This window comes from Strongylocentrotus purpuratus, unplaced genomic scaffold (genome assembly GCF_000002235.5).
Source record: "Strongylocentrotus purpuratus isolate Spur 01 unplaced genomic scaffold, Spur_5.0 spur5_scaffold_17, whole genome shotgun sequence".
NCBI classification, from domain to species: Eukaryota; Metazoa; Echinodermata; class Echinoidea; order Camarodonta; family Strongylocentrotidae; genus Strongylocentrotus; species Strongylocentrotus purpuratus.
In genome coordinates, this window is record NW_022145602.1 from 28,865,684 (window position 1) to 28,889,379 (window position 23,696).

The window sequence follows — 23,696 nt, forward strand, 5'->3', positions numbered from 1 at the left end:
ATCTTTGCTCTATATCCTCTTCGTATTTTGATGATGATGGCTTCAGTTGTTATGGGGCCTGAAAATAAACTGATGAGGTTGTTGATGAAAAATGGCAATTATTGAAAATGTTTGGTTGGATCGAGACCATTATCTCATTTGGTGTGGGTAGAGCATGGCCAGTGGTTAATCATTGTCATTTTCAATCTAGGTCAGAAGGGGATTACAAATGGGAAAGGAAACGAGCAAAATAATGATATATAAATCTTGGTCATGAATTGGAGTGCAAAATAAATATTGTTCCATGCACAGAGACAATAAATAATCCCTTTTTACTAAGTTTTATTTTGTTGTTGTTGTTGAGAAAGATTAATCATGAATGGTCTTTACAAAAAGGATTTATGTTTACACTTGTCATTTGCATATCATTCCTTTTTCTTTTTCCTTTTTTTTTTCAATATAATTCAGCATGGCATGAAATAAGTCTAGAGTCCAACACTTTTTCTACCATTACATACTTCCACAAGCATGACTTGATGAAGACCTAAATAAGTTTTCAAGAATGATTGTATCAAAACAGCTAGAGTAATGTGCGAAGAACTTTAGTTGCTAATCAGAAGAATTCAGATCATTCATAAATGACTGACAATAGTGTGTGCTAGCATAGTCATACTCATCAAACCTGGACAAAGAGGATTCAACAAAAATATAAACCTGTCACAAATTGCTACATTCCTTATTTGTCATGAAGCTCAACATTTGGTAGCAACTATCAAAACATGATAATAGGTAAATCAATCCATATGCCGGCCGGCTGCACCACTCAATCACAAAGGAATAGATTCATTTTTTGACACATTATGACAGATGTGTGACAAAGCCCTCGGAGTGCAAAGGACAGAATAGAAAAGATATGAATTTAATCTCAGAGAGAATTAAAGGTGCTTCACCAATGAACAAAAGAAAAAGATATTTGGGAGTGGTGACCAATCTTTGCTCTGGAAAGCTCTCAAAAATCTCTGCTAATGAGCACTTAAAAATGTCTACAGGGATATCATCCTTTTCCTTTAACAGCTCCCCACAAGAGCACTTTTTAATTTAAGTTTAAGACCAGTTCTGGTCATGCGATTGCATTGTGAAAAAAACGTTGTGGAATCGATCAGAAAAGGTGATCATCTAGCATAGAAGTATTGGTGTGTACTGCAAGGTTCTGGAATCATCGTTTAAGCTTTAATTTTTTGTCAAGAGGTGGAATTAGTAAAGAGTTTTCTACTCATAAAATAATTGAATAATACAAAATGTATGCATAAAGAAATCCAGACTTTCGAGCCTCCAAATTTATATAAATTACGCTTATCCATTTCACAAAACAGAACAAAAACACATCCCGTCTCTGGCCGAATCTCTGGCCGAAACATTGCCCCCCCCCTCCCACACATACACACACACACACAACACATATTCGCAAGTCCCATGAGAGACCAAAGCAATTACAACACAAATGTTCTACTTCTAGTCCCCCTCGTTGGCACAATTCAATTAAATCACATTCCCTGGGGGAAAAATATGTATGGCACGAGCACTTTACTGGAGGAAGAATGAAATAAAATATTTAGCAGCTTTTGAGAAATGAATCTCAGATCTTCTTATTGAGCATCCATTAATGGAACTGCAGACATACCATATATAAGTATGAGTGGAGCAGTATATTGGTTGTATGGATTACATGGAATACAACATTTGTGACAAAAAATGCTGATAATTAACCTTGTGTCCAAGAAACCTAGAAAAGTTTTAGACAAACATACTTTGATAGGTCTTATGGGAGTGGTATGATACTTTCACCCTTACAACAAACACAGAAAATCTATCACTAAAAGGACACATTTCTATTTAAAACACATACATTCTTTACACTAAATCTGCAAGAAAAAAAGATATATCAACAAAGAAGTTTCCTAATATATTTAATCAAGTCCTCTTATCTATATCTCTATCTTATCTCTAATCAAAATCTTTTTCTTACATCTGAATTCAGGTATTAGCTTAGTTTTACTTTGCATGCAACATATAAAAAAAAATACAGCAAATATGTTAAATCTACTTTGCTAGTGGAGATACAAATCTATTACAAATAGGAAGATAGTTAAGCTGCCTGGTATCTCAAGTCAGAATCTCATTGCATTAATGCAAGTACAATGAAGAAGAAAAAAGGGTTTATTTTGCAGGAAACATTAGAAAATAAGCTCCAAATCGTTATCAGCAAAATCTACTTTTCTTGCACAGATGTTGTCTCAATACAATTCTATTGAGAATTGGTAAGAGGTTAAAGGCAAGCAGCTGATTGTTATTGTGTTTGGGGCTAGGTTAGGAATTGGGTGATTTTGATGAGAAAATGGGATTGCAGATTTCTTGGCGGTGAAATAATGCTATTATTTCTCGAAACAGAGATGGTATTGCTTCAGGGGCTGTGTGGGGCCTGAGAGATGCCCTATTTTATATTTATCATCGCAAACTCAGAGCTAGGTTCAGGCTTCTTGGCTAATCATATCATTCCTTGAGAGCCAGAAAGCAAGGGTGATAGTGAGCAGTAAACAAAAAAAAAAGTTTTTGTTTCCCTGGCTTTAAGGAAACAATAAACCCAAGCTCCCATCTCGAATTGAACTTTCAAATTAAAAGAAAACAATTACAATGCTTCTGTTGGGAGCCAGAATGAATCTTCACAGTAACAAAGAGGGAGATTCCCTTATTATGTATAGAAGACAACCATTGACATAAATGTGAAACAGTTAAGGAAAAGAAATGATTTCAAAGTTTTAAAACAAAAAAATGATTATGTATTTATCACTTACCTATTTGTGTCCAAATCCAAATCAGAGACAAATGAAATGAAGAAAGAAAGAGAAAAGAGAAAATTGACATTAGTAATATGGCAAACGTGGTTGAAAATTAAAATGAAACAACATATAAAAATCCAATTCCATATATGAGACAAATTTTGATAACATTTTTCTCTTGTAAGGCATGCATATATTTTTTTCTCCATACAACTAACATGGCTCTATATTTTCCGATTGCTCATATATGCTGAGATGGGAAGGAATACGTATCTGCATGTTTGCAGATACAATTAAGGGCAATCTTGTGGCTCCAATAGAAGATAATGTAATACATAACAGTAAGTTGGAAGTCACACATCGCTGCTGTAAGAAACACATCAATACCGCATCCATACCACATCAGTGTCACCATGTTCACCACACTCATCTCAATCCTCCATCCTGTCACCATGGCAACAGATACATTCAATGTTTAATCCTCTCCAGACAGTCAAATGTAGCAAATATGTGAACATGAGTGCTGTGTTTTTCTAAATACACATCTGAGCAGCAATGCAGATATATATCAGCTTTCCCCGGTATGTATCAATGTACTTCCTTTACACCCGTACATGCTGATATGCCAAGACGACATTCGTCAGAACACACTGTTGAGATACAGAAGGGCATTAAAGCTGTATTCAAGTGAATGAGCTGTGGCCCTTCTGGCTCTCAAAAGAAAACCAAAGTCCTCCATCTTGGCTTAGAGCGGCTTCGTCATCAAAGTACATCTCAGCTTTGAGCTCTAGAGAGAGCCTTTCCTCATGTTTGCTTCACCTGTGTGTCAACTCAGTCACAGAGACAACACACATGCTGGAATTATCCAATCACACACATGGCAATAGACAAATTGTGAATATATATATATATATATATATAACTATGGATTGCACATACGGAAGACATGTGATAAAAATCAATATTTTGGAGACAGTAGCAAAATGGTACCATAAAGTTAAAACAAGCATACAAACTTTCGTTTTTTTTCGCAGAAAAGATCTTCAAACCAGAGTCTTTCAATTACTTAATTACTTTTTACCCTCAAAGACACACTTTTTCGGTAAAAAGATATACCGTCGTAATTTATGTCTCCTTTACGTTTCATTACTATCTGAGCAACAAAAGGGAGACATTTTGTCTTTCTCATACTATTGGGAGACATGTCTCCTAATGATAGTGATACTGAGCATGCACACATATATGTATAATATATATAAATGTAACATAATTAAAATGTATGTTTTGCTTTATAGATTTTTGAACATACTATTAGTCTTCATACAAGCCTAAAGGGTTATAAGGATTGCACATAGGCTTAGTCTATATTAAATTACTATTATCGTTATAATTATAATAACTATTATCATTATTATCATTTCTATTAACATTGTTATAAATTCTTGTTTATTAACACGAAATGTCTCCTTCATGTGGGTGTCTCCTATAAGTAGGTATAAATAACACCAAAATGTCTCCCAAATGTCAGATCTATAGAAATATTATCATCATCATTATTATTATTGTTATTTGATTTAATTCCCCACAAACTGGAAACTTCCTGGGTCTTTGAAGACATGCATTACTTCTAGGAAACACCCACTCAATGGAGACATATTTGTGTCTCCTTGAAGTACAAGTTTATCGATTATTTTGTCTATGTTATTATTAATTTTTTTTATCATTTTTTTCTTGTGTGGAGGTATATTCGCACATGTCCTTTGTTTTTGTTAATACTCGATATGACATGCAGTGGCGGATCCAGGGCGCAACAGGTGCGCAACAGTTTTTACCATCTTCATCCCATTATCATAATTATAACTATCCTCTTTATAAATCATAATATCATTATCAATGTCATATGAATGGATTTGTATACTATAAGAAAAATATGAAAAGGAAAAGAATCTTGCATGTGAAGACACCATATGCTAACTTTCAAAAAGGAACCCGAACGCGACCCCGACCGTTTAGCACAAGCCAAACAAAACGAACCACACAACGAATCTCACAGACATGTGTATATGGACACAAACTCAATCAAAATATGCATTCACATCTTCAACTGGTCATCCACAAAAGGTCACATTCAAAAGCAAAAACAAAACGCGGGAAGCCGGGAACTATTTAGTTATTTTATTAGCAAGGAATTTATTACAAAGGTAAACCATGGATTAATTGAGCAAGTCTAAAATCAAGCAATAAAAATTGGGCACATGCTCAAAATTATAAATAAGCATGAAGTAGAATACATTTTATATAAATGGGAGAGATCTCAATGCAAAATATTAAATTAATAGTCACATTGAATATTAAAGAAAACAATTTAAATTGCACAGACAATACAAAAAAATAATTTCAGTGTATCACATCATCAGGCAAGAAAATAAAGAAATGGCAAGAAAGAGACAGAAATTGGAAATAGGGAAAGGGAGGGAGGAAGGGGAGGAGACAGAACAAAGTAGTGTGGTGTGGTTTTGTAGTAAACCTCCTTTTAGTGGTAGTAGTAGTAGTAGTATAGTAGTAGTAGTATGGTAGTAGTAGTAGCACAGTAGCAGTAGTGAGTATTAGTACAGTGGAACCTCGTTATAATGATATCGGATATAACAAAGCCCTTATAACGATAATTTTGCTGGTCCAGCTCTTTATATTTCTTTGGTTTTTTATCACTGATATAAATGAGAAACTGATATAACATTAGGTAATTTTCATGGTCCCAGGACCTCGTTTATAAATCGTTAGTTTTTTATAAATTTATAAACATATCGTATATAATAATATACGGTAGTAATTTAAATGTAGTCCCATGCTGTTTCATCATATATAAAAATGTAGTTCATGCAGAATATTTTTAGTAGTATTAGTTAGTAGTACAGTTTTGAGGTTCCAATGTAGTAGTATAGTATAGTAGTAGTAAGTAGTAGTAGAGTAGTAGCAGTAGTAGCAGCAGTGGCAGCAGCAGTAGTAGTACTGTAGTACTACTAGTAGTAGTTGTAGTAATACAAGACTAGTAGTAGTAGTAGTAGTAGTAGTAGTAGTAGTAGTAGTAGTAGTAGTAGAAGTAGTAGTAGTAGTAGCAGTAGTAGTTTTATATTTCTAAAATATTTATAAAACTAATAATGCTTAACCTTGAAATTCTACATATAATTGGAACATACATACTCTACCCAACCATGACTAACTTGACATGAACCAATGAATAACCACTCGTGCATGAACGAAAACAGAGCTTCTCAAAAAAGGTGTAAAATTAAGATGTGGTCAAAACTTTGCCTGTATCTTTTGAATCTAGTAAAGGAAGTCATCTCATTTTTGGTCTGGGTCCTCACAAATGAAAGCAAAAGAAAGAACATACATGTGGAGATCTTCGGTTCTGAAATTAATCCCGATGTAGTCATTTTCATATTTCGATGTCTATTCTGGGATGATAGGGACAGTGCCCAATGTTATGCAACACTACAACCTAGTGGGTCAGAATGTAATCGTTATACTTTTCCTACATTTCTCATGAATAAAAACATTAACACATGTAATTATTATAGCACTAAATGAGCAAATTAGCATTATTTACTCTTGTCACAAAGAACACTGATGTAGCCAAATATGTACACCATATAAAAGGCAATGCTGTAAAATATTCCAATAACAGGAATAACAATAACAAAAGTTCAACTAGATGCAAACGTGCAATCCATATATATGCAAGATTAGATAGTAAAATGACATCTAAGTGTCTTTGTAATATCTGTGCTTGTGGAATCAAGTTGATGCTCTTCAAAACACTTCGAAAAGGGATTGTGCTCAAACTGACATCATTATCAAGTACTATAAATACCCTTTGTCTAATAATATGTAGTTCACTCTAATAAACTTGAATTGAACTTGAAGTTTGACTGCATAACATGCACTACACTTCACTGTACAGTGTGCAACCAATCATTTCTAATGTCCAAACCTTCATCATGCACTGAAAGCAGTATTCATCATTACATCATTAATTAGATACATGTCATCTTCATTTGATCCTGAATTAAATTTAAAGGTAATACAAAGTTTTGGTATGGGGTCATGAATTTTGTTCAAATGTACATATTGGAAGCATATATACGATCCAACAAAACACAATGATCGTTGTCGCTGTTGTAATCGAGTCTAAAGTGATGAAATTGTAGATAATAAACTCTTTATGTTGTATAGCGCCCTCTCCGGATTGATATTACTTTAGCTTTAAAGCAATGTTTCTTGACTATTCTTTTGAAACCTAATATCAGAACTGCATATTCCGAGATTTTCATGGTCGCAGCTACCGTTATATGACCGTAGGCGCTATTTGAAATTTATCGGGAGCACCGATAAATTTCATATTAGAATATCTCGAAATCCAAAGCGTTTTAGAGCCCAATTTATTCAGAGGCGGTTTTTTCGTACACAAGGTTTTACAATGATAATGAAAATTTAAACGTTATTCTCCGACCCTAGTGAAATATTCCCAAAACTTTGTATTACCTTTAATATTCATTTAACTTGCATACATCCAGGTTACAAAATGTCCACTATATAACCATTTAGCACTTTCTTTAATACATACACTAAGTCAATGGCAGGGAAAACCGAAATAAACTAACTTCATTCAGGCTCATTAATCATCATTACACCAATGTTTCAACTGACCTCTTTGCCCACCATATTAGACTTTCATCAATTCAGCTCTATCACAAATTAGAGCAAGTTACAGGTTGCGCATGTGCAGATAAAGGACCAGGCTTGACACTGAAACAAAACGAGGATGAGTCCTTGTGCAAGCTCTTTCATGAATATTCATTTAGAAGCCACATACCTACTGGAATATACAGGTGAAGGTACATGTATTGTGCCAAAAAAGGCAACAAAAGATGTTAATCAGACCATATGATCTGACCCAACTAATATTATTAGTTTAGGAAGCTCCTCTCTCTGTCATCAAAGTTTTTCTTTGCTTTATTCCTTTCGTTCATCACCTTATTTCTTACCGCCTGCCATTCCATGGTGATTTGATGTCTTTGCAGGAAAGTGGTGCAGGCCTTCCTCCCTGGGTATGAAATAAGAACAATACATTCTAAATCCTTTGTCATCATCGATACTATCTTAGGTTATTAAATAGGAACTAGTCGACTGGTATGCCTCTGCCCTCTCACGCACTGCATTATATTGAACAAATTTGCATATTTGCACTATCAACTCATATGAAATTTCAATACTTATTATTAATTTGACTAAGCTATCTTTCAGAGTACATGAAAAGCCAATTAATGTCAATTAAGTGCACTTTCTCCATAAATGCTGGAAACTGAAGAAAAAAAGTAGAACTCCTGGAAAAAAAGTTGCATATGTGCATAATCAAATAGGAATAACAATAAATTTGACTATGCATTTTTGTAAAACAAATAATCCATGTATACACACACATGCCACACATTGATATATGGCCGAGGTCCGAGATGGGGGTGGGGAAATCAAATGAGTCCTGAGTTACTTGTCATGTCCTACATGACCGTCTCACCAAGTTTAATGACATCATCAAGTCATACTCAAATATATCAAATTATCGCGTAAACGAAGAACATCTGATGGATGGGGGAATAACCCCTCCCCCCCCCCCCCCCCCAGCTATTGCAGTGTCACTCAAAATCAAATTTATTAATTGCCAAGTCCTACTCAAAGTTTGATGATATTCCATCAAGTCATACTTGAGTTATCACGTAATTGTTCAAAACTGAAGGAGTAGTTCGCGACGCAAGATCCCCCCCCCCCCCTTTGTTTGTCATAATATGCCATTACCATGGCAATGCACTTTCTGCCACTGTCATCAACTTCTGCCAACACGCTGATTCCTATATACTTCGTTTGGCAGGGGTATAATAATGACTAGACCTTGAAACTAGTAAATGGAAGCTACCAAAACTGAAAGCTGGGGATCCCTGGAACTTAGTTTCTTGGAACACAATATTCTGATTTTTATATAAATTATATGCACACTTCTAATACATGCTATACCAGTTTCCTGCCCTTTAAAATGACAACAAAATTACAACTTTTCTCAACCCTTTGCCTAAAGATGCACTTAAACATAAACACAAAGAAGCTTACCTGGTAATGGTTCCCCTTGTTTGATTGCTGCAGAGAAATACTGCTTGCACTGCTTGCTTCCCTGCTTTGACCAGCGGTTGTACCTTCGGGCTGTAATGACATAACATATAAGCCTTATATACTTCTACGCTTCAGACATGTTTCACAGTTTGTCACATGTTGTGCCTACATCTATGAAAGATGTTTGAAAAGAAGAAAAATACTTTAAAAACGCACAACACTCCGGTTGCAGCTTGCATGACTACCCTCCCCTGAATTTGCTTTATCTCATGAAACATAACCACAGCATCGGGACACCTACATGTACCAATTTATTTATGGGCAAAAGATACTGTAATTTAAACAGGGTGATTAATGTTTTGCAAACCTCAAATCCCCATCTCATATGATGTGGCAAAAATAAAATAAAAAATACTCAAAAGAGCCCAGTAGACTAGATGCTCACCTGAATTTCGCAACCTCCCCATAGTGCCCCAAGGGGGAAAAAAAAGTTTGTAAATTTGCTCAGGGGCCTATAGTGTGTCTGCTCATCAACACCCCAAGGCAAACATTTGTGCCAAATTTCACTAGAATTGTTCAAAAACTGAGGAAGTAGTTCACGACACAAGATTCGACCGACCGCGCGACCGCCCAACCGACTGCACAGTATATACCCCCTTCAAACAAAACGGATGGCAAAATCTCACTTGAGCATTCTGCTCACATGGGCTAAAAAATATGGAATAAATCAATCAACAAGCTGTATGCATGCGCACAGGTAGTTAGAGCCCATGTGTCCCTCCAACTTTTAAATGTCTAGGCCAAATACACCTTTACCATTACTCTCGCAGTTGCTAGATTCAAATTGTATCCATATCACACAATCTTTCAGTATTTACAATGGTTGCTGGGAAAACTTCTCATTATGGTCAGCTATAAACTTTTCCCATACAGTGTTGCGTTCCTGAGCAGATCCAATTAGTTTTACACCAATATTTGTCATATAAATGCATGAATCTACTACTTTTTTTTTTCTTCATGAATCTCCATTGTATCATATGCTGAAACCTTTATGAACTGATTCATTCTACAAGAACCAAGTTTTGAACTCATGCCTATGATTCTCAACAATACAATACAACTATGAATTCAGCACATGTGATAGTTGAACTGCAGAGTTAATGGGAACAACTCCCTGTTTAATATCAAAGCAACAATGTGCAAAAAAAAAACACTTCGCTTTCATATTACCTGAAGACCTATCCCCAGAGGTCAATGTTGCAGTAGAGCAGCCATCCTTTGAGGTCGCTGGTGTAGTTGAGCTGCCTTCCTCAGAGGTCACTGTTAGAGTTGAGTTGCCATGCTCAGAGTTCACCCGTGCTGTAGAGCAGCCATCCTTTGAGGTCGCTGGTGTAGTTGAGCTGCCATCCTCAGAGGTCACCGTTAGAGTTGAGTCGTCATGTTTAGAGTTCACCCGTGCTGTAGAGCAGCCATCCTTTGAGGTCGCTGGTGCACTTGAGCAGCCATCGTCATCAGACGCTTCAGATTCTTTGCGTGCCCTCATTCCTATGGGAAGGGAAAGACATATAAAATGCGAACATCAATAATTTGCATACACGATATAACAACAGTCAATATAAGAGAGAGAGAGCATAAACAAATTAACAAATTTGTAATAGTGCAATCAAACAAATACAAAATAAATATATACCAAACACAAAGAGTTTATGAAATAAATAAATAGTAAATATCACTTGATGAACATTTTTTTTTTTCTGCGTTAGGTTTGCTTCAGATTTGGGAATATGAAATGGTGCAAGTTTTTTCCATCAATATTTTGCAATTGTTTTCATATAAATGTACAATTGGGTGTATCATTTACTGGTTGTTTTGTTGCTCGATGTTATTATCCTATATGCTATCCCAATTCAAAATTATATCAGCTCTTATTTCTATTACTACTGCCTCGCTGTTATAAATCTGAACTCGAGATAATCATTAATTTGCTGTACATATAATATGGTACATTGAACCAATGCAAAATTTGTATAAATGTTTACCTACCTCCTATATCTATATGATGGAGATGACTCCCTACTCGGGTGATTTCTTGGATGGCAAGTGGGGTCTGGTAGATTGTTTGATTGATTGTAGAGGAGTGTCCCATATGCCGGTAAAATAGTTCCAAGTCAGCATCAGGCAGGCAGTCGAGGGATGCGTAAATTGTAGACACTCTGTGCCTGTTCTTGGTGGCATTCACCGTAACGTTGGACGAAAGGCTGATGTTGTCTGAGACATTCTTTAGAGCATGCCACCCTCCAACATGGTCATGAGACATTTGAGTACAAGCGAATATGTACTTATTATCAGGTCTTATTCCTGCTGTATGCCGGATTTCCTGATCACATAGAAGTTGCACAGGTTTCACAGTGTCTCTTGGGAACAGGACTGGAACCAAGCGATTAGTGCCCTTCCCAGTCTGGTAGCATATCTTGAGCTGAGATAAAAGTTCCTGATGGGCTGGATTTTTAACTTCATGAATCTTGTCTTTCTGCATCCATACACCCTCTTCTGCATCTCTCCATTCTTCGGTTGTAAGCCTGCTGGGTTCTCCACCACGCCTTGCATTCCACAATGTCAATCGCGAGCAAGTCAGATCTCGTAACTCTACAAATGTGTGAGAATCCCAAACCAGGAACTCATCAGAGATGATTTCTGTGACTTTCTTTTGAGTGTATGTCTTCAATGCTTCAATGTCAGCCTCAAGCGGGAGCTCTGCAGGCTTCCTCAAACGCACTTGGCGATTCTTTTGGATTTCGTAGTGTGCATCCCCAAAAATCAAATTCTGGTTCAAGTCAAGAATCTCTACGAACTTGTCAATCTCAGATGCATCTTCATCTAGCCTGGATACAAGAAAACTAGCTTTAGTGATTTTGCTAGCTTTTTTCAGCACAAAGTACAAGCAGAGTTTCAGTCCTGGCTTTAGTTTGCCTTCAGTTTCATCATAAGTGAGCGTCTGGATTGCCTCTGTCAAAGATTCGAAGTGCTCTCTACTGAACATGTCTCCAGCATGTCCCATTGTGAGATCTGCAGTCCCATGAACCTCGTGTTTCTTCTTAAACTCAGTGTATAAGGTGGCAAGTCTTCTCATATCAGCCATAACTGATTTTCTTACTTCAAGTTTCTTGTCTTTTTTGGATCTGTGTTTAGTCCACAGTCGATGTCCAACATTAACTATCACTTTGTCCGTTCTACACGTATTCCCAACGTCATCATTCTGGAATCTACTAAGTATGTCAGTGACAAAGTCTGGGTGTTTTTGATACACTGGATCTTTCCCTTCCATGAGGTTTACTGGTACTCCTTCAGATGGAGTGCATATATCACCTTGGCAAACTTTCCTGTGATGCCAGAAGAAATGTGAGCTGTAAAAGCCCTTGCAGTTACTGCACATTTTAAGGTTGTCATCATTCCCTGATTTTGGTAACTTTTCTCTTTCATAAATGGGGTTGTCATCTTTCATACGTTCTCTATTTACTTGGTATATGCCTTCCTTCCTGAACTTTGAGAACACCTTGTCTCTCTCCCGCTTTGGCAGCTGCATGGCAGATTTCACCTGCTCCTTATCCTTATGTACCAAACAAATGTGTCTCGAGAGCTTTTCACCACAAGCTTTGTTGCAGAAAGGGCATGGCCTTGATGGCTTCTTGTACCTTGTTTTCTTTTGCCCTCGTGTTTGTGTGTCGTTTCCATATTATCATTGGTTTTCTGATGTGGCAATTCTGGCCCTGAAAATGATCCTGGAAGGCACTGTTTATAAATCTTTGTAGGTTTTTCATCTGGTGTAGATATAACAGAAGATGGTCTCTTGCGCACTTGAACATTTCTTGGATGAATCTCAAGAGTTGCCTCATCATCACTGCTGTATTCCTCGTTGCTACCCTCCTCTGGTCGATATGTTGGATCAAGGTCAGATTCATCACTGTCAAAATGATTTTGGAGTTCACTTGATGATTTAGATAGGTTAGGGTAGATGAACCTTCTTGGGCGTGTGTACTGCTCTTCCTCATCTGAGGAACAACTTGATGGAGATACACAGTTTTGTGGATGCTCAGATTGTTCTAATCCTTTGAACTCTCCTTCGACTGGTTGGTGTCCTTGTGTCTCTCCTTGTTGGAGTCCTGGAGTCCCTCTTTCTTGTTGGTGGACCTGTGTCTCTCCTTCTTGTTGGTGGAAATGTATGTCTCCTCCTTGTTGGTGTCCTATAGTCCCTCTTTCTTGTTCGTGTCCTTGTGTCTGTCCTTCTTGCTGATTAATCTGCATCTCTCCTTCTTGTTGGTGTCCTAGAGTCCCTCTTTCTTGTTGTGTCTCCCTGTGCTGGTGGATTTGTGTTCCTCTTTCTTGTTGATGCCCTAGAGTCCCTATCTCTTGTTGGTTGACTTGTGTCTCTCTTTCATGTTGGTGGCCCTCTGTCTCTCCTTCTTGCTGGTGGACATGTGTATCTCCTCCTTGTTGGTGGACATGTGTCTCTCCTTGTTGGTGGACATGTGTATCTCTCCTCCTTGTTGGTGTCCTAGAGTCTCTCTTTCTTGTTGATGGACTTGTGTCTCCCTTGTTGGTGGATTTGTGTTCCTCTTTCTTGTTGGTGGTCCTCTGTCACTCCTTTTTGGTGGACTTGTGTCTCTCCTTGTTGATGGATTTGTGTTCCTTTTCTTGTTGGTGGTCCTCTGTCACTCCTTTTTGGTGGACATGTGTATCTCCTCCTTGTTGGTGTCCTAGAGTCTCTCCTTCTTGTTGGTGGACCTGTGTCTTTCCTCCTCGTTGGTATATATGTATGTCTTCTCCTTGTTGGTGTCCTAGAGTCCTTCTTTCTTGTTCATGTCCTTGTGTCTGTCCTTCTTGCTGGTGGCCCTCTGTCTCTCCTTCTTGTTGGTGGACCTCCATCTCTCCTTCTTGTTGGTGTCCTAGAATCTCTCTTTCATGTAGGTGGCCCTCTGTCTCTCCTTCTTGTTGGTGGACCTCCATCTCTCCTTCTTGTTGGTGTCCTAGAGTCTCTCTTTCATGTAGGTGGCCCTCTGTCTCTCCTTCTTGTTGGTGGACCTCCATCTCTCCTCCTTGTTGGTGTCCTAGAGTCTCTCTTTCATGTAGGTGGCCCTCTGTCCCTGTCCTTCTTGCTGGTGGCCCTCTGTCTCTCCTTCTTGTTGGTGGACCTCATCTCTCCTCCTTGTTGGTGCCCTAGAGTCCCTCTTTCTTGTTCGTGTCCTTGTGTCTGTCCTTCTTGCTGGTGAACCTGCATCTCTCCTTCTTGTTGTTGTCCTAGAGTCCCTCTTTCCTGTTGGTGGACTTGTGTCTCTCCTCTTCTTCTTCCCTTTGAACTTGTCCTCTGAAATGCTGAGGGGAAAAATAATTAGAAATTAGATGAATAAAGCCAAATAATGAGTAGAAACTTGTCCAAAATGTAATCAGTTTAGCTATATCACATGGGGCAATTTTTAGTATTATGGGTAATGTACAGAGGTAAAGAATTGAATCTCACATACATGACTTGTATTGCTTTGTCTATCATGGGTTACAAGCAAAAACATGAAAAGGTAAAATTTGACTTTTATCACATCTGATAATAATCTTGTAATTTCCATCATACTCTAAATTTATCAAAATTTTTTACCTTTTTCTTCCACGGCAGTTCTCGAACTCCATAATTGTACAGAACTTCGGTCCCTTTAGATATGTTCTTTGTAGCAATTATCCACATGTGTGGATGTGACTTCATATCTAGTATCTTCATTCTGGCGTTCTCCTCCCTCCCTTGTCCATGATTCACGAGGCGGCCGAGTCTATCCCCAAAAGCACACTCATCAGTTGCATCAAGACTGTATTCCAAAGAAAAGTGTACAATATTGTATGTCATTCAACTAGATGGATGTTCGACTGCGCGCAGTTGAAAATGATGCCTCCACTATTGCGCGATTTACATATTAAGCCCAATTACATAACGTGATCACAAGCTCTTATTGCATATATAATGAGCCCTGTGACCTTTGACCTCATAACCCAAAAATCGAATTAGTTCATCATTGGCCCCTTAAGGTACATACATGGGCCAAGTTTGGTGAGAATCCGTCAATCGGTTCTTGAGATAACACGACCACAAGCTATTTATTGCCCTATGACCTTTGACCGCATGACCCCCAATCCAGCTTTAGTGAGGATGGGATGAACCATCCAAAAGTAATATGTAGATTTAACATCTTATGTACAAATTTAACATTTTGTACACAAAGTCTGAGTGACCTTTGACCACACTAAAATGTATAGGCCTCCCTAGCTAATGCATCTACCATTCAAATTTGGTAATGATAGGACGAACCATCCAAAAGTAATAGGTAGTACACATACGGATGGACAGTGCCCGTTTCATAATCTCCTAATAGGAATAAAACGTGCAAACTTACCAGTAGCTTTGTCCTTGATGCTTAAAAAAAACACGAAAACCAGATGATTCCTCCTCCTCACGTTGGTTGCCTTCTTGGGCAGATATAAGTTGGCCTGGGTACTCCAACAAAAACTCCCCTTTTGAGATGTCTCTTTGTGCCACTATCCCTCTTCCTGTAAGAAAAATTACAGTAAGACATCATTACACCAACATTATGGTACCTCTAAACAACGATAGTTGATTGTTGACGTCACAGCTGAAAGTCATCTTCAACAAAATATTGATTTGCAATTTATTTCGTGCAATTTACTTTCAGGCGCACATCTAGACATTGTCCCTATATACTATATGTAGTAAATAAGGATGTCCAGCTCAACTCAATTTGTTTTGTTTCTCACTGTTTTCATTTTGGACACCCTCCAAGAGTTGGGTTTGCAGGTTCTGTACATTGTAGAGTTTGAGGAAGTAAGGATTACAAAAAGTATCCAAAGTGTGTCTGATTTTCTTATGCCAGATTCACTTTTCTATTTCTTTTATGTTGAGATGGAAATGGCAGGAATTTATATGTTTCCAAAAATCACAGTGCCAATTTGATCAGTACAATTAATTTTGTCAGAATATCTTGACAATGTGTACTCGGACAGACGGTGTGAGTTGCCATTGACACCAATATATGTTATTCGATCATACCGGTGTTTACACAATGCCATGTTCCAAACAGTAAAAAAATGATGTATGTAAATATGCCTGGTCAATCTTCGGGATAAAATTGGCGGCGCACAACATGCCATCGAACAGCGCCTTCTAGAACACCAGGTATACATGTACATCCCTTTATGTTATCGTGGTAAGAAGAAATATGGACGGACAGACGGATAACCTAAAAACAGAATGCCTCCGGCACCACTTCATGTCGGAGGCATAAAACAAAAGAACTTGAGTTGAAATGAATGTGCAAAATATGCAAATTATGTTGTTAAGTTATGTTTCTGCTGTGACATCAATCAAATATTGTTGGACAGTATACGACCTAAACTTGTAGCAGCCCCATGAAACTTAATTATGAATTAAAAAATGATGTTGCTTACCTTTGTTCTCAAACAGCTTGACAATGAAGTGAGGAGGGTCCTTTTCTTTCTCTGTGTATTGTGCTGCTACCTCAAGGGGGTTGGGTTTTCCAACACCACAATGTCTTCTTCTGGTCAGCATGTCTAAAAGGGTTAGAGAAAAATAGAAAATGAAGACAAGGCCTATATAAACCAAGAATTATAACAGCATTTAATAGGAAAAACTACAGATGGTATTCATCAAATTTAGTAGGGTTACACCGCTATGGAAGAAGGGATTACATTCCAGTAAGGGAAGTATCAAGTTCCAAAAAGGGGTCCATTATCTATTTTAGTGTATGTCACCATCACCACAAGTGGCCTAATTGGGAATGATGAAATTGGGGGATTGACAATAACTATTTGGCCGCTAGAGGGCGTTAAATTAAATGAATTAAATGCTTGTTTCTGATTGGTTGACGTGCGCTGTTGGCTCAGCGGGTCCAGCTTCAGGTTGTGCTACCTACTTCCGGTCTTTTACGCCGAAATCCTACAGAATTCAATTTTTGCCGGCTAATTTGATCATTTCATCCGCAACGGAACCCCATACTCACAAAAACACTTATTTAAACTGATTTAAATCAATGTTTAAATCACTTTTCGATAGCGTTTAGAACCGTTCGTTATAATGACGCATCATGATTTTGGCTGATTTCAATAGGAAAGCTATTCACTCGTGCCTGTCCTGGAAGTAGGCAGCACAACCAAAGTAATATAGCGCCGCTATCGGAGAATATCTTACAGCTCTTGTCGATCTCTCGAATTGGTCTTGGATACAAAATTTTGAATACCCAGTGAAACTTACCAGTGACTCTTTCCTTGATCTTGATGCTTGAAAAAAAAAGCCCTAGCCCTGCAACCGCGACTCCTCACATCGCTCGTCTTCTTGGGCAAGTAGTTGCTGCAGGAAAATAAAAACATGTACATATTTTTCATATTGTGTCAGAAAAATTGTGTTAAAAAAGACTGTTTGACCCTACAATGTAGATACACGCACCGGCTATCTCTTGCGATAGCGGTGCACCTACAAAGCTTCCTCTAGAACTTAATTTCCCTGTCTTATTTTTGTTTCTCAATGGAATTGTCATAGATCCAGTCTTGCATGGTCTACAATCCAATGAAAAAATCAGGAAAATTATTTTGACAACCCAAAAGCATGCAAAGTTTCTGCAGATACTGCATGTTCATCGTTGGGTGTTTCGCGAGCAGTTCAACGCAGAACCCTATGCCAACAACACAAATAAACAGAAATTTTGAGAAGTTTTGTTATAGAGGTCTAGGGTAAATCGTAATCAGCATTTTTTGACATATGGTTCTATATTCGCTGTCGAAGTTGGAATGCGCAGTGCGTGGCCACGCACGCGCACAGTACACATTCGCATATAATCCAACAGCACTTGATTGCCCTGCGTTAAGCATTTGTTTGAGCGGTTGCTATCGAAATGTACAAGCCGGGACCGGGGTCGTTACATAGGCTTCGACAGTGAATAGGAATTAAGCTTCATGCTTTTTACATGTAGGTGCAAGCAATAGCGGGTGCGTGTATCTAGGTTGACCCACAACAATGCAAAACAAAAAAGTTTGACCTTGCAATGATTCCAATGTCAAAATTACCGCTAAGACCAGAAAGATGCACAAGATATTATATTAAATATCGAAGCAAGACTGATCATATCAATCATCCACTTTGACTATTCTATTTTGACACACAGTGACAATTAATAATTTTGACATGGATTTTTACATTTCATTCAAATTGGCAACAATTTTTTTTTTTACCGCGCCTGGCATATTGGCATTCAAAATCCATGAATGTCACCCATTACTATATGATACAAAATCCCCCAAAATGAACAAATGATTTTATATGGGTTTGAACTCAATTATTACCTTTATGTAATACCTAATTTCAAATTCTTTGACGTCAATTGAAAGTTTTCCACCTCCAAAATACATGATTCGATTGATAAATCCCAATGTACTCGCATATATTGGTGACACGGGTATGCCGCTACAAAGACCCCTTTTTCAGAGCCAATTTTTTAATGAGGGCCGCTCGGCCAGGCCGGGCCGGTTGCCGCTCTCAAGGGTTACAAAATTATTTCCCCCCTTCTCTCTTGCCGCTATGCGGCAAACTCCCAGTTCCCAAACATATATGGCATCCGAACAGTGCGGGCCGGATTTTTGCCCAGAACAGCCAATGCATGAGCGCTGTACATAGCCGCTGAGCGGCGCTCATAGACACATACATGTACACACGCAACAAGCGCGGTCAATTCATGACATGATGGTCGAATTCTGACCCAGACAAGAGTTCCATATTTATACCCCCTACTAAAACATGAGAAAAGAACTTGATAATAATTTATTTGATTTTTTTGGATGTTGAACTTGAAGAATAACACAATGTGTTATGTAATATTTAATGTTGTATCCATTAATGTTAAAGCTATTTCGTCCAGTATTTCTGTCCTAGCGTTAGGGTTAGGGCAACGCGGACTCAGGTGGACTTCCAGTAATTTAAAATTCTATCATAGTCTAGACATAGGTCTAGTCTAACTAAGTAGATTCTATCAGTCGTTATTTTTTTCAGCGGGGGGGGGGGGGGGGGGGGGGGGGGGGGGGGGGGGGTGGGAGTAGATTTCACGGGTAGACTAGATTCTAGTATCTAAGAGCTACTAGATCTAGGAGTAGGCCTACTAGACGACTCATATGGAACTCTTGCCATGACCCGTTCTCAAGACCCTATTTTTCACTCAACTTGTTGCCCCCTAGGCTATAGCAAGGCTAAGCCCTATCCTTTACTCAGGGGAGGGCCAATTAGCCCTAGACTCTACTAAACTAGCTGAGTAGACCCTACTAGCTTAATTTGAGCCGACTGCGGCCAGGGGCGTCGCCAAAGGGGGGGTGTGGGTGTGGGGGGTGCGAAATTGCGCTGCCGTCGGGAAAACAAAGAAAAGGGGGAGGGGAAAAAGAGAGGGAAAGGGAAAGAAAAGAAAGAAAGAAAAGGAAAAGAAAGGAAAGAAAGGAAAAGAAAAGGAAAAAAGGAGAGGAAAGGAAAGAGAAGAGAAAAAAGAAAAAGAGGGAAGAGAGGAAAGAAAAGAAAAGAGAAAAGAAAGAAAAGGAGAAAAGGAAGAAAAAAAGAGAAAAAGGAAACAAGGGGAGGTAAGAGCCTGAGAGAGGGGGAGGGGGGGTTGTTGGGTGGAGTCGTCTCGTCGAGGGAGCAAGAAAGACACGCATAAATAAATTGCTGTGTCGGGTCAGCCGTGTCGGTATTCTTGCTCGATCCTCGGGTACTATATAAATGCAGGAATTTGAAGTCGGCGAGATGTATAATGTCGGTTGGCCGACAATTTTTTTTCCCCCTACTAACTGTGACGACATCGAGAGAGACTACAACTATAATACTTGTACTTTCTAGAAGTTTGACTTTCCTATAATATCAGCTAAAGAAATCAGAGGTTTAAAAGTTTCGGGTAAACTAAATTCAAACAAGGATTAGAGTCAAGAACGGTACAACGAATCGTCCTTTTTCTCTAAAATGTTAATGAAACGTCAAAGCTTTCGCGCTTCGCGCGGAACATTATTTAGATAAGAATAAGAGTCGAGAACGGTACGACGAATCGTCTACTTTCTCTATATTGTGATGAAACGCCAAAAGAAAACGTCAAAACTTCCGCAAGCGCGGGCGGGGGAAAAACTGAATTCAGACAAGGATTAGGAGTCAAGAACGGTACAACGAATCGTCCTTTTTTTCTAATATGTTAATGAAACGCTAAAGCTTTCGCGCTACGCGCGGGCGGGGGAAACTTCATTCAGACAAGGATTAAGAGTCGAGAACGTTACGACGAATCGTCTTCTATCTCTAATAGTTTAATAAAACGTCAAAGCTTCCGCGCTTTGCGCGATTGGGGGAAACTGAATTCAGACAATTAAGGATTAAGAGTCAAGAATACTACACTGAATCGTCTGCTTTCTATAATAATTTAATGAAACGTGAAATTTTCCCCGCTTTGCGTGGAAGGGTGGAATCTTCATTCAGACAAGGATTAAGAGTCGAGAACGTTACGACGAATCGTCTTCTATCTCTAATAGTTTAATAAAACGTCAAAACTTCCGCGCGGGAGGGGGTAAACTGAATTCAGACAAAGATTAGGAGTCAAGAACGGTACAACGAATCGTCCTTTTTCTCTAATATGTTAATGAAACTCCAAAGCTTTCGCGCGAAGCGCGATAGAGGAAATCTGGATGCGGACAATTAGGGCTGATTAAGAATCGAAAACGGTACAACGAATTGTCTTCATTGTCTAATAATAAATACTACAAATTTAATGAAACGTCTAGAAGCTTCCGCGTTTCGCGCGATTGGGGGAACTGAATTCAGACAATTAAGGATTAAGAGTCAAGAATACTACACTGAATCGTCTGCTTTCTATAATAATTTAATGAAACATGAAATTTTCCGCGCTTCGCGTGGAAGGGTGGAATCTTCATTCAGATAAGGATTAAGAGACGAGAACAGTACCAAGAATCGCTTTCTCTCATAATTTAATGAAACGTCAGAGCTTCCGCGCTTCGCGCGATTGGGGGAAACTGAATTCATACAAGGGTTTAGAGTCGAGAGCAGTACAACGAATCGTCTTCTTTCTCTCATAATTTAATAAAACGTCAAAGCTTCCACGCTTCGCGCGATTGGGGGAAACCGATTTCAGACAATTAAGGATTAAGATTCGAGAATACTACACAGAAGCGTCTGCTTTCTATAATAATTCAATGAAACGTCAAAGCTTCCGCGCTTCGCGCGGAAGGGTGGAATCTATAAAGTCAGATAAGGATTAAGAGTCGAGAACACTACAACTAATCGTCTGCTTTTCTCATAATTCAATGAAACGTCAAAGCTTCGCGCGGGAGGGCCCTTTGCGCGCTCTTTAAGTGATTTGCTTCTCACTACCCCCTCCCCCTAAAATAGGATCCAAACTAGATCTACGCGCCTGCATTTAAATATATAGTCTAGATCTAGCTATGATACTGACTAAGTTAACGAAATAATTCTTATATTTATGTCAAGGAAAATGACAATTTGCGCATACGCAAGTAGATCTAGATCTACTATAGATCTAGATTCTAGATAGACTAGATCTAGACTAGTTCATAGAAAAAATAATTTAGCCTTCGGCCCCGGGTTGATACTAGTATTGATAGGGTTAAATTTGTAGACACAGGGACATTATTACATTTTGTCGGTAATTGGTGGCTAGTTTTGTCGGTAATCGGTGGTCTCTAACTTACACCCCCCCCCCCCCTCCCCACTGAAAAAGGTCTAGCGACGCCCCTGACTGCGGCACACCCCCAACAACAAATAATTTGAGTAGACTCTACCCACCCCCGCCCCGGATAGATCTAGGCGGTACTACTACTAGCCTAGATCTAGTAGTAGATCTAACTTAGATCTAGACCTAGGTCTAGATGATACTTGATAGATCTATCTAGACTAGTAGGGTCTAGAATCTAGTATAGTAGAGTCTAGATCAGCTAGATCTAGATATAGAGTCTAGACCCCTACTAGATCTAGATTTTACTAGTAGACTCTAGTCTAGACTCTTCTACTTCTAGATTCTAACTGTTAGACCTCTAAATTGGAGAATTTTTTTTTGCCAAGCCAAGGCCCAAGACGTACTAGATCTAGTATGAGAATCACACACAGGGTCGACTCTCTAGAAGATCTATGCTTTGCTGGAGTGGATCTACTATCTAGTCTAGACTTTTCTACTCTAAAGTCAATTGGCTACCACTCTCATGAGTGTCTCAGCCCCATATATGCAGGACTAGTAGTACGGTAATAGAAGTAGACTAGTCTATGAATATGATTAACAGAAAAGAATAATATAGGCCTACCTGAAGTTCAGACAACCGTCCCGACTTGCATGCTCCTACAGCCTGCATACCGTACCGTACCGGCGCGGGAAGCTTGGGCGGCAACGCCTGGGCTACATTCGTGGAGGTCCTAGGGCCTAGTAACATCTTGATCTGCTGTGTAGCGGTGTAGTTAGGAGACACCTTTTGCTATATATTACGGTGCAAGGGAGACAATTTTATCGGCAAATATATGTATATATTACTGCGCATGTGCGAAGATCGCGATATCGCATTGGAATAAACTACCTTAAAAAAGAGGGTGCTTTTCACACCATAACGGATATATATTTTTCTTTAAAAAAAATAATGAGCAAGATGCACATTATTACGTTGTTAGAATCACATCTGATCTTAGAAATGAATATCCCACACATATACGATTGAGAAAGCGAGATATATCCCATAAACTTTGTGTCTCTCAAATGCACTGTTATATCAACGCCGAGTATACACCCCCATATTTGAAAGGGTTTCTATTTTAAGTTGATGTACCCTTGTATCAAATGGACGGTGCGAACATTGAGCTACAATGTTAACATGAATATTCATGAAGCATTTTGGACACCGTTCTTGTAAAACTGCATGTATGGGGTGTTGAAACGTAAAGGAGACACGAAAATGTCTCCCTAATCTGGGTGTCTCCTATAAGTAGGTATAATAACACCGGAATGTCTCCCAAATGTCAGATCTTTATATATATATATATATATATATATATATATCTTTAAGGTAAATCCATGGAAGAAAGTAGGCCTACTTCATACCATGTCAACACAATGGCAGATGTTACAGACCCAAGTGACACCAACACATTTAAATCAGCATCTTACCCGACCATCCTTTCCTCTTTATCTCTCCAGTCATCGAGGGACCAGTGTTTATTCCAGTTCTATACATGTCAAGATGTAAGTCACTGGGCCTGACTGATCAACATGGCATTTATGGTGCTTTGAGGGATGCAAGGGAAGGTTTTGGGATGTTTGGCAAGGGTTAGACGTTACCATCACCAAGGGAACTATCTTTGAGGTTTGGGATTGGGATTCCATCTAGAGAGAGAGAGAGAGAGAGAGAGAGAGAGATAGAGAGAGAGAGAGGGAGGGGGGGGGGGGGGTTGAGAGGTGGTCTGCATAGCATCTGGTACTGATTCTCTAGAGAGGAGTGGTGCCTGGAGTACCCATTCACATCAGAAAGTGATCATAGCCCCAACACATTTAATGCTACGATTGGAATTCAAAGAAATTGGCAAACAAATATACTTGAAGTCATAATACATAAAAG

At 38.7% G+C, this 23,696-nt stretch overlaps 2 protein-coding genes across 3 annotated transcripts; both read right to left on the reverse strand.

Moving 5' to 3' along the window:
* Positions 1–7,121: 7,121 nt before the first annotated feature.
* Positions 7,122–12,678, reverse strand: LOC115925121. Its single transcript, XM_030988350.1, has 4 exons — positions 11,025–12,678; positions 10,212–10,526; positions 8,982–9,071; positions 7,122–7,923 (listed from the first exon to the last, which is right to left on the reverse strand). Exons 1-4 carry the CDS (start codon positions 12,562–12,564, stop codon positions 7,787–7,789), a joined length of 2,082 nt encoding a protein of 693 aa, XP_030844210.1. The 5' UTR covers positions 12,565–12,678; the 3' UTR covers positions 7,122–7,786.
* A 1,491-nt stretch (positions 12,679–14,169) lies between these two features.
* On the reverse strand, positions 14,170–22,981 carry LOC115918102 (N-lysine methyltransferase KMT5A-like). Of its 2 annotated transcripts, XM_030988055.1 has the most exons (6): positions 22,398–22,981; positions 17,308–17,403; positions 16,485–16,607; positions 15,416–15,569; positions 14,629–14,833; positions 14,172–14,351 (listed from the first exon to the last, which is right to left on the reverse strand). In XM_030988055.1, the coding sequence occupies exons 3-6, from the start codon at positions 16,603–16,605 to the stop codon at positions 14,277–14,279; spliced, it is 555 nt and encodes a 184-aa protein (XP_030843915.1). In that variant the 5' UTR covers positions 16,606–16,607; positions 17,308–17,403; positions 22,398–22,981; the 3' UTR covers positions 14,172–14,276. The 2 variants fall into 2 exon arrangements, with proteins under 2 accessions (XP_030843916.1, XP_030843915.1); XM_030988056.1 differs by lacking the exons at positions 17,308–17,403; positions 22,398–22,981 and having other exon boundaries at positions 14,170–14,351; positions 16,485–17,108.
* Positions 22,982–23,696: the final 715 nt, after the last annotated feature.